The 12,136-nt window shown below is 43.8% G+C and overlaps 1 protein-coding gene across 1 annotated transcript in view; it reads right to left on the reverse strand.

The window, feature by feature from the left end:
- Positions 1 to 4,325: 4,325 nt before the first annotated feature.
- The window catches only part of LOC103362801 (latrophilin-3-like), a gene marked incomplete at its 3' end in the record, with an annotated part of 96,939 nt that continues 89,128 nt past the window's right edge, over positions 4,326 to 12,136 (reverse strand). The window contains exon 4 of the mRNA XM_008289295.1: positions 4,326 to 4,539. Coding sequence (XP_008287517.1) covers positions 4,326 to 4,539 — 214 coding nt within the window. The remainder of the gene's footprint in view (positions 4,540 to 12,136) is intronic.

Genomic DNA, 12,136 nt, shown 5'->3' on the forward strand with positions numbered 1-12,136 from the left:
ATTTATTTTATTTTTTTACTTAATTTACATTTACATTTTTTTTTTTTTTTACAGATATTTACAATTATTTGAAAGAAAGACTATGTATATTAAGGATTTAGTTCCTAATTTTTCAGCTGCTATTTTACTAAATTTTCCCATTTTGATAAAATATAAATAATATTAAGTAACATCACAGGTAAAATAAATAAATACATAAATAAATATACAAAAATTACATGTTAACTTAAAAAAAAAAAAAAAAAAAAAACGCCAAAAATTTAGTTGATGTCCACATCAAAAATCTGTATTTTTAAAATGGTGATTAATTATTTTACAACATTTGGCCATAAAACTACAATGATTATTTGTGCAATGAAATCAGAAAAAACAATTGCATTATTTTACAAATATTCAACTTTATTATTATTTTTTAAAATTATGTATAATAATGACTGAAAAATGCAAAATAATTTAAGAAATTTATTTATCTTTTTTTTTTTTTAATTTCCTCCTTTTTTAGATTACAAATAATGTTGATATAATAATATTTATTTCAATATACATATATAGTTTTGAATGTTACAGTATTTTTAAGTATTTTTTTCTGGCACCCATGATGCTAGATTTTTATTTTAACAAAATTAACAAATTTCTAATGTTTATAATTTTTTTTTTTTTTTTTTTTTTGGTAAATATTCATATATTAAAATTTGCAGTCTGAACTTTTATGATTTTCAGTTTAAGCAGCTTAAACACAACAACAACTCCAGTTAAACAAAGAAGAAGCAAAAGGGTTTTCTGTAATGTTAACACTTGCAGGTTCACTTTTTACCACTCTTCCAACGTGAACACGCTTCCTGCTCATGCTGGTAATTAACATCTACCATGGAACCGGGACTTCCTGCCGGCGGTTGGTCACTTATAGGTGCGACGAACTCGATCCGGCTCCCGGTGAGTCAGAGCTCTCTGGGCGGCTGCTCTGCCACCACCCCGCTGTGGATGTGTCGATCCCCGCCGCTCCCGAGCGACTGCCAATCAAATCAAGCGCCGTCTAAACGCGTGTAATGCAGTCTGCGACCACTTTAGACGGAGAACGTGGCTTCGGTGTTCTCGAACCGTCGCCCGAGCCAGATAGACATCAGCTTGTTAGAGAGCGACCGATAATCCAGTGCGCTGATGCTATCAGGTATTGGCATGGGAGATAAGTGAAGGGAGGCTTGTTTTTAGGTGTAAAGTGCGATGTTCTGTAGGAAGATCTTGCTCGCAGCTCTTTAAGGGACTAATTTAATTCATCCTTATCGAGCGCATTTGTTTGGATACATATTTGTGTATTAAAAAAAATGATCATTTTCTGTCTCGCCTTTTTGTTTGTGCGATCGGTCCAGACATTATCCCTGCAATCAGACAACTCGCGGACACCGCATTCATTACGGCTCGCGGTGACTGATGCTATCACGCAAAACGGGAGAGCGGCGGCGGGAAAGTGTGAGACGAGGACGCTAAATTATTAACGAGAGAGCGGGCCGGCGTCACGGCTGGTGTCAAGTCGGGGAAAAAATAATCGTCTGTTGATGATCGTTCCAGTACAAATGTTGGCTTAAAGACCACAAATCTCCTCTTAATCGAGTTAATTGCAGTTTTAAAAAAAAAAGAAGAGGAAACAACACTGTGAATGAACTCAGACGCACATCAGCGCCGCTTTGCATTTCATTATCACGTTATCTATCCGTCTGAAACATATCGAGCGGGATCTCTGCGCCCCTGGTTTGAGCCTGCACCTTATCACAAGAGGACTTTCTCTGTTCAAATTGCTTGTTTCTGCTCGTTCTCGTTTTCTTTTTAACCCTAATGAGCTTAGCCGCAGGTGCCTAGCAACGGCTCTGACAGCTCCACAATGAAATGGTCGGGGGTGGCGTTTCATTTGTTGTGCTAACCTCCGCATGCTAATGTGTCGCTACGCCGGTCGCAAATATCGCCGAACCCTCTCACCCCTGATCCCTGCCTTTGGCGTCGCCCCGTTCTTCGAGCGACGACGCCACCTACGATTTTCCATCCACTTAGCAACTTCCTCTCCGGCGAGACAATCGGGGGTTTGTGTTTACCTTCAAGCATCATTGAAACGCCTCCCCCCTTCCCTCCCCGGTAGATGCTAAAAAGACGCGCCTCTCCCCGCTACTTTATGTTAGTTTTGTGTTCTTGACAGTGGCAGGACCCGTTGATTCATTCCTGCGGGGACTTTTCAGTCTGAGTGGGCGGCCGGCAGAACAAGGGAGCTACAGGGTGCATCAATTATCCGACAACATGTTTCAAACCACCTCTTTTTTTTTTCACCATCAGCTGCTTTTCACACAGCTGATTATCTGAACTCTGCGGTGCCGAACTAAAAAAGCAAAGAGCAATTGTTTGATAAAAAAAGAAAAGCCCATTAGTATTCTCAAAGGGGGCATGTCCAATGTGGAGCTAAAGCTTTGGGAAATAAAAAAAAAAAAAGAGGTGGACATGCGTTTCGGAATTAAAGCGAGGTAGACAAAGTCAATGTGGAGTAGCAATTTAGATAAAGTCCATCCCTTCTGAGCGCTCAAGGGTGTTTTGACCTCAAAGGGAAGAGTGCCCATGCTCACAACGATCCCACCGAGGAGGTTTCATTCTGCTCTAAGTGCTGCAATACGTCAACAAAAGAGCAAAGGCGGACTGTACGCATCGCCGGCCGCCTCCAGCTTTTCAGAATTCAGACTAAAAAAGAAAGAAAAAAAACCCCAAAACTTGTGTATATATTGCCTTAATGTCGGCAATCAATTACGCCGCAAAAGCCGGAGCACGGTAAGACTGCACTCCGTCTGGCCTGACAAATAGGCCTCCACGTCCCGGTTCCTGCACAACAGGGTCATAACTCTGAAAACAAGGCTCAGCGTCTGGCAGCGCAGCTCATCAGGCACATTTTTACCCTGACAAATGACTGATAATGCATTCGTATTATTTCTAATGAGCATTGATTTGCGTCGGGGGGCTAATTTATGGATCGGCAGCCAGGTATGGTGAGGTTTAAGTTGTTTATGGGGGGCAGCAGACGTGCTACAATACGTGTTTTCTTTTTTTTGTTTTCCAATATTTCCATATTCTGGGAAGTGATTAAGTTCAATAAGACGAGCGACTCCACAAACGTCTCCAGGAGTTTAACTCAATTTCAGGCAGACCTCAGGTGTGAATTAAAGCATCTCTCATTAACTGAAGATTTGCTGATTATGTTTTCAAGATTTATTTGTTTTTTTTTTTTACAAACACGGCCACTCGAGTCAATTAGTTAACAGCAAGAATAAATAAATCTCACCACTGTGTGTGTGTAATAATATTCATGCATGCAAATATTGTCGTGTTCTGACCAGGAGCCCAAACTGCTGCCTGATTTCTTAAAGGTTTCGTTTTTATCCTAAATCCGAGGCAGCCGCGGCACAAAGCACACATGCGAATAATGTGCTTAAAGGTCAATTTGTAATTTAAAAATCGCTCGCTTGGATGTGAAAATTGTGATGATAGCGGCCCTTTTGTGCTGTTTACATGCACTTTCAGCGATTCTGGCTGGCTGTCAGGTGTTTGGTTTGTTAAGAGAAAAAATACCTGAAGACGGTGGGGTCATGTCGGTCGTTTGCGATCCGTGTCAATGTTTGAAGTGCTTTAACTTGAGAAATAATGGAGCTAGAGTCCTGGAATTTTCCATGCTCATAGGTATGTAGATATAGTCTAGAAATGTAAAACCCTGCTTTGATAGAATAATGCAAACCAGTTATATGATGGTGCAAATTTGGTCAAAAAAATCTTCATGTTTTTGCTACAGTAGGCAGAAACATGGGATTTTTTTAACCAAATGTACACCATCATATAGGTACTTTGTATTATTCTACCAAAGCTGTGTCGAACAATTAGAATCCATACATACATATCAACAAACCTGCAAAATTCCAGGACTCTAGCTACGTTGTTTTTCAAGTTATGGCACTTCAAACATTGATTGGTGCAAGAAACGGCACATATATCAACATGAACCCACCTTATTTAAGACCTTTTAACTCAAAAACTAATGACATCTATGACCTCAGATTGTACACATGGTCCACTCAACCAATGCTCAACACTTTAAAATAAAATCAAATTGAAGGTGTGGGGCATTCACACCTGTTGCTAGCTCAGAGTTCAACTAGCATTAGCCGTCTCTAAGACTAAAAGCAGCAGGAATGTCCTCCTTCCAGCTGCATGCATGAATTTTGCAATGGCAAACTTGAATCTTAAGCGAATGAGTGCACAAAAATCAGACCATTTGCCACAATAGCTGACGCATCCGCTCCTACCTTTGCGACATGATCTTGTACGCGTCCGGCAGGTAACACCGCGTGTTCTCCATCTGCGCCGGGTCGGCGTCGCAGATCTTGTCGTCGGTGCGGCCGTAGTTGGCGCTCTCGATCATGATGACGTCGGTGCCCGGGCAGCGCAGCTCGATGGGGTAGCTCTCGCACGACAGCTCCCTCCTCACCACCGCCATGGGGATGGGGGCTCGACTGAAGGCTGCAAGGAAAGCAAAAAATAAAACAAAAATCAGAAATGCAACTCGCAATCTGGATGCAAGATTTGTACGCTGTGTTCGAGCAACTTCCTTCTGGAGTCGGGGTTAGTTGCTGCGCGGATACAAAATGTGTGTATTCCTGCAGGGAAACACAAGAGCAGATGGGAGGACTCGCAATCACAAAGGTCTGACATTGAGACACATGAGAGGAGGTTGTCCACCCTTGTCTGGAGACCGTGGGCGGACGGGACACTGCTTGTTTGGAGTGGGAGGACGAGCAGGACCACAGGGGCCCCGGAGAGGCCGGGAGTTGTGGAAAGAAGAGGACGAGATTGACACAGATCAAACATAAGGAAATAGACATGGTGTTTGCTCTCGGCTGTGAGAAAATAAACATTCATTACACGGGCATTCGGCTGAGAAATTAGAGACAGAAAGAAAACGCAGAGACAAAGAAACCACAGCGGAGTGCGTCTCCAGTAAATTGGTACAATTTCCCCCCGGACTTGAATCTAAAAAAAACAACCATGCATTCATTTGGTATGTTGAGGTGATATCGTATAGCTGAGCCGGGCAGGAGGCAGCGGGTCAGAAGGTGTTCGCCGCCTTAAGCCAAAGCAGTTTGGCAAAAATCTGCTGTTTACTGCCGAGCCAGAATGGCCAGGAGGGCGAGTGGGACTGAGCGGCGGCCGTCCGGAGATTCGCTGTTTTTTTTTTTTTTTCTTCTTCTTCTTTTTTTTTTCCTTTGACACCGGGTGCAACGCACGCACGCCCACGGACGTCTGTGGAGGTTCGCACTCGCGAGCGGCGAGCACATGCACCAGCAGACTGGAGAAGTTCTGTGTTTACAGCGAGAATAAAAAATGAGCGAGGAGGGTAAACACTGGAGGGCCTGAGCGACTGCAGGACGACTGTGGCAGCTCCGGGTTTCTATAAACATCCTTTCAAACAAGTGTCTGAGCCGCGGGAACCGCCGGGCGGACATTCGTCAGGCGGGACCCTGGGAGAAGGAATCCACATGTGAGAACGACCACGCAACCTGAAATCAATACCACGGCTGTTTGATTTATCGGCACAATACGACTCGTGTCTGCTGGGACTTTTTTTTCTTTTTTTTTTTTGGATGTGCGGGTTCGTTGTGTTTTCCAGCTCTGGATCCTCCTACAAGCAAACATTGGCTGCACCTGATTGGACGGCTGCTTCATTAGCTGGCTGTCCGCTCCTGGAAATTCCAACATGGTGGACGCTCATTTGGATGCTTTTATGATGAAAACTGTGTTTCTGAAAACATTGGAAGCCAGTTGCCTGTTTTTCGGGAGTGTCCAGATGCGTGCAGTGGCGACAGGATTTGCAGAAAGTCAACTAAACCTCAATTTTATGCAAATGAGGAGCGGGAAGAAGATGATTTTCAATGTTACCGGAATGCATTGGACGGCCACTTGCATAGACAATAAATAGAAAGCATCTAAAGGATGGATCCTGTGGACACAAATAAACACTTAACATAGCCAGACTTGCAGGCCACGTCTTTGGAAGTAACCACAAGGTTCATTTAGTAGATGTTCTGGAGCTTTCAATCATCAGCAGAAGGAGCTGCAGACTTTTAAACTCCCATTCGACTGGAAATCTGATCATCCTTAGTCCGAAGGTCAACAGCTATTAAATGGACTGCATTGATGCCAAAATTAGCTTTTTTTCCCCCCCCGTGTAGTTCCATTCATTGCAGCTCAGCACACCAGCTCACCTCCATTCAAACGCTGCAAAACTACTCTGCATCGCCCAGTTGCAAATGATCATATTGAGGTAATTCAGCCACACGTGTTGGAGCCGAGGGTGATTCTAAAGAATCCCAAGTGGACCGGATTGGTTCCTAATGCTCAGCCGTGGCACTGACTGATTATTTTACTCACAATATCTCATCTAGCTCATAAAATAAACAATATAGAGGTATGTAAAGGGGATTAGGACCTGCTGTTATCATGTAACTGAAGCAAAGCTGATGAAAACCATGAGATGTGAGTGAAAGCTCAAAAAAAAAAAGCCTGAACCTTGAATTCTTTCGACACACAGATAATTTTGAGGTTTGAAAAACACATTTAGCTATATATATCTTTTTTTTTTTGTCCAAGTTTTGGGGGTTTGAGGTGACAAACAGTTAAGTAATAAACCACTCTGTCTGAAATGTGCAATTTTCTGTCATTACTTTCTTTCGAACCCAAGCAATCACGCTATTGTATGACACGGCCGCGATTCAAGCGATACAAAAATCTTTTGTGTTTCTTCTTGAAGGTGTAATGACGACTATTTTCAGACACGAGTTACCTCCAAGTTTGTCCAGAACTGTGTCTTTCTCTCTCGACTTTATTCCGAGTTAACCCGACCGGTCGGGTTTAATTACGCGTCTCAGCGCTGCAAGGTGCAGCAACCCAGACGATGCTGAGATCAAGGCTCTGTGGGAGGCCATCGCATCCGTCGCACAACTCTTTGTTCTCGGTGTCGCTGCAGGAAGTTGTTAATGACTCCGGGCGTACGTTTGGGGTCGGCGCAGAAGGAATTTAGGGGTCGATAAGTTGCATTCACAATTTGTACAAAAACGGTACATTACACAAGAATCGGTGGCTCAGGTTTCATCCAGGTGCTGCTACTTCTTTTTTTTGCTCATATCAAACGAGAAAACACAAAGACGCGCGACGAGGTGAAACAACAAAAGAAGCCCCTCATTATCGTGTCATTTCATTTTGTCTGGCAAATCACTCAAACCTCAACACTGTAAAGCGCACTCGCCATTGAAACATCGCAGATTGGAATAATTATATTCAACGCGGTGATGAAAGCCATCAATTATCTTCCTCTTAATGGGAAGATTTATTCCGCCTCCTGAAAAAGTGCTGGTGTGGATCGCATCGAAACTTTTGCTGGAGCTGACAACGGCGGCAGCAGAGACAAAAAAAAAAATAAAGCGGAGGGGGATAGCTCGACTCCGGCAGGTGCACTTAGATAAATGACAAAAAGTGGAATTGACTTTGATTGAAGAGGACAAATTGTTTATTGATCCTCCTGCTTTCATGTGGGTTTTTTTTTTCTTTCAGAGCTGCCTCCTAATGTGTGGAGAAAAAGGGGCCTCGATTAAATCCATTACATAACATCTGATGAATGAGATCTCGCAAATATTCTAATATTGTAAAGAAAAAAAAGATGCCCCGGAGAGCAGCGAGCAGCAACGGGCACCGGCAATCCCCCTAATGTAAGCGAGCCAAAGCGTGCCAGCCGTGTCTCGGATTACCCGGCCAGTCAACAACTGTGGTGTAATTACATTTGTGCCCGGAGGCGGTGATTGATAGGGCTCATATTCCTGAGGTGCCGGCGTCCTGCTCCCGTATCTACCTGCACACATCATTGTCAGATCTACCGAAAATCGAAATAGTCTTATTGGAAGTCCATCCTCTTATCTAACTTCCCATGTTCTGTTCACTTCATCTTCCCTCTTCCTCCTCTTCCTCCTCCTCTCTGCAGCTAATACTTTAAAGGTGTATTTATATGCAGTGCAGTATCTCTTTTCTCCACTGCAGATTCTCCCTGGATAATTCCTTTGACAAGTGCACTGCTGAATATGAAAAAAATAATAAAATAATAGTTTGGAGAGTCGGAGGGAGGAGGGGAAGCAGACTGTAATGGTCACGCCGGATACTTCCATTACTTCCACACCACCACCACTCCGCTTGTGTTTTTTTAATCACGACGCTCGCAAATGACATAACTCGCAAATGAATATTTCACAAAATGCAATTACTCTCCAAAAAGGGCAGCAGAAAGGTCAGAGAGAAAAATGGTCATTTGGAAAATGTCGCTCCCCCGCAGAGCTTTTAAAAAATCACTCCGAGGGGGCCGGAGCTTTTGGAGTTCCGATTGTGAGTTTGTTAATCGTGATGGCGGGTAAGGAGGGATAAATTCCGCCGTTAAAAAGCTTATTCTTGGGGTCGCGGACTCATTACCTTCCCTGAACCGGCCGGCGTTGAAGTGCGGGACCGAGGAGGAGCGACAATGACATTTAAAAGTCATCACTGGTAACAAAACAAAAGGAGGGCCTTCGGGGGGCTTGTTTTTCATCTCATCTCTCAAGAAAACATGTCAGGGAGAAGCAGCTAAGGTCGACCGCCACGCACATTTACAACGGCCAAATGAGCCGCCGTCGCCGCCGCTCGGATGCTGCAGCTCCGAACAAAAGAAAACCCGCTTTCAGATCATTTTCAGGCTCATGCACAGCAGATAATTTCCCAATAAACATGCTCGCCGCAATTAGGGCCGGCCTGGAAATGTGCCAAATATGTTTCCAGTACAGAAGAAGCACAAAATTGTTGGGCTATTAATATGCGAGGATATTTTTTGCTGCTACAAAAGAGGCTCGATTTCCATAGCAGGGCGATTTAAACTGAAAACTTTGTGTGTGAGGGAAGGATGCATTCAGATGAACTCTGACTTCATTGAATTAATGCAAGATAGATGGAAGAGCGAGGAGGAGATGGCGAGGGAGCTGATTCGACAGATCAAATGTCTCGTTTTTTTTCCTACCGAGAATCGCTGGATGAGCCCGTCCCCCCAGAGCTAGTGATTAATTAGTGCATGAATCTGGATCCTGTTATTTGATTAGACCAACGGGGGCCTGTCACACCAACTTCTTAGTTTGCAACAAACGACACTTCCTGGTGGGCGGGGTGACGGTGAGGAGGAGGAGGTGGGGATAAAACACTGGACTCCTGCAACAAGGAGGAAGAAATCTGTTTTTTTTTTCAATAATGCATGAGGGATTATTTATCAGGAAGTGAGAAACAGTTCAGGCAAATTGTTCTCCCCAAATAAATTACATATGGCCTGAGGCGGGCCGAGTCTCCGGGGCTTTCACATGGAGCGCAAAATTATCCTCTGAGCGTTTAAAAGAAACCGGCGTCGATAAAAACAGTCTTTTTTTTTTCCCGGGGAGGTCAGACGACTCCCGAAAAAGTTGGAAACGATAAGTCAAACGTGCAGCCGGATGACGGATGGCACCTCGGCGCTGATGAATTCACGGGCCGACCGCAGGAGCGATCATGACAAACTCCTCAAACGGACTTGATGGCTTTTGACATTTTGACCAATGATGCTGCTAAGCGCAATTAGCATTACTCATTGTGACAGGGCCCAGATATCCATTCAACGCGCCGAATGAACGAGGCCATTTGTTTTGCTTCGACTCGCAATCACTGACACACATTTGAACACATTAATTGGCAACACACCACGCACTTGGAAATTCCAGCAGAGGGGGGAAAGAGTGATGGTGATGTGTTTCTTCTTCTTCTTCTTTTTTTTTTTTTTGCAGGGCACCGACGTGCAAACGCGAGTTTCAAACTGTCAGTCAAACTGCCCATGATGCCTGGAGGGAAATTAGCTCTTCAGTGTTAACAAATTAGCTCAGAGGGATGCAGACAGAGTGCAGTCGTAATAAACTGCTCTCCGGATCGGGCTCCGGTGCGTACCTTTTGTACGGCGTGCAACTTTTATCTGGCGAAATCAAGGCAGCAGTCATTAGAGAGCAGCTTCTTTCGCTCCTACTGTAACGACTTATCGACACGGCTCAAGTTAATAACTGCGAAAGTTAATAAATTGGTCACTGGACGGAGGGCGAATGTGCAGAGCGCAGCAGCTTCCTTCCCCTCTGAGATGTACTCGCGTTCGCACGAGGAACAAACACAAGTCGCTCGCCGTCACTCCGTCGAGGCCCGAGTCGCTCAGAACGCTCCGAACACGGGGGGTGAAGTGTCTTTCCATTCGGCGGGCACTTCCATTTAATTAATCGCCACTTCAATTCATTAAGTGCCGTGACAAGAAAAAAAAAAAACGAGGAAGCAGGTTAAAAAACACTTTGGTGTGCAAATTCTAACATTTCTAACTCGAGCTGAGGAGACATCAGTGATTCTTTTAATTGCTTTTGTGTTGTTTTAAATTAAAATTAGCCACACAAAAAATTAATCAGATATTAATTTAATCTATAAATGCTGTAAACCTTCACTGTCAGGACCGTGCATTCACTGTGGTCGTCCTGATGCATGTTGGACGCCATGTGAGCCGTCCAATCAAAGAATTCAAAAATTTAAAACCAAAACAACTTCAGCTTCTTTTCTTTCTACGACTGGGAGACAAAGCAGCAGCAACAAGCACCGATCCATCAACATTTCATTGACGGCGTGTTCCCCAGTTTCACTTCTGTCTGGTAAATAAACAAACTCCTCATCGGCCGCCCACCGCACCCGTCGGTAATGAAGCGTGCTACGAGTGACACGCCATCATTTAACAGGTTGCTTGGTTGCACCACCAGCGTATGAACAGACTGAGAGGGCATTGTGTTGAAGAAGGAACACGTCCATCACCAGCTTTTTGTTTGCCGTGTGCAAACTGTGCAGGAGAACTGTTGCAACCAGGGGCGGGACTACGACAAAGTCATTGTACCGCCTCAACTGCCGCCACCCTTTAGAGTCCATGACGGATAGACACTCAGCAACTTATACATCCAAATAGTATTTATGTGGCGGGGTAATGCATTGCTAAGGATATGCTGCCACCCATCATGGTTGACCATCACTGTTTCATCCCAGGATCCAAGGTCTTTACCCAGTTTAATTAAGAGTGGACAGAAAATGTGGTCAAGTTGCACATAAACTAGGTCACTTCATTCATCCTTATTTTTTATTGTTTGTTTCTTTATTGAGTCGTACATGGTTTTCAATGCTGTGTTAACTTGGAGACGTCCCGATCGGATCACTCAGTTTGTTGTATCTACCAACACCCGGTGCCATTTTCCAGGAAAATACACCCTACAAGCTTTATCAGTGAGCAGCAGTACCTGCTTGTAGTAGCTCTAATTGGATATTTTCTGTAATGACAAGTAGGGCTGGTCCGAATAGCATTTTCTGTTCTCTGGATATTCAACCCCATTAATGACAAATATCCGAATAGTTGGGAGAGTGTGGTGGGTGAGGGTAGGACGCACAGGCAGCATTTGGCCACTAAGGGGAATATTTAAAATTGATATCCCGATTCCAGCACAGCGAACGAATAGTCAGCTATTTGGCTATTCCGGTCCAGCCCGAGTGAGGCAGGAACTTCACAGGTGATGTAGCTTTGAAAGAGTCGCCATGACAAAGTCTTTCGTGAGGCTTAATGACTTCCAGCTAGTGTGCATGTTTTAAATCAATTAGGACATTGTTTCTACACCAAAATGCCATTTATAATAGTTGTTTTCGTGGCTTGCTTATGAAACGTGTCCTGTATTTATATTAGCAGTTAGCAAATTACTCATGTGACAACGAGATGAAAACAAAACACCGAGTGCCTTTAAATAAGTGTTTTAATTAGTTAAGTCTGACCTTTTTTTGATTCTGGTTATCATCAAAATATGTCCTACTTGTATTATTATGACTGATATTTTACCCCGACCTAATCTGTGCACCTTGAATATAAAACAAGCTGGTTAAATCTAAAATAAACCTTTCCTTTCCCAGTGTTTTGGTAAAATAGGTCACTGGAATATATGGACTTGTATAAAAGATTTATCTGGCGATGGAC

Source organism: Stegastes partitus, unplaced genomic scaffold (genome assembly GCF_000690725.1).
Source record: "Stegastes partitus isolate 25-593 unplaced genomic scaffold, Stegastes_partitus-1.0.2 Scaffold604, whole genome shotgun sequence".
Classification (NCBI taxonomy): domain Eukaryota; kingdom Metazoa; phylum Chordata; class Actinopteri; family Pomacentridae; genus Stegastes; species Stegastes partitus.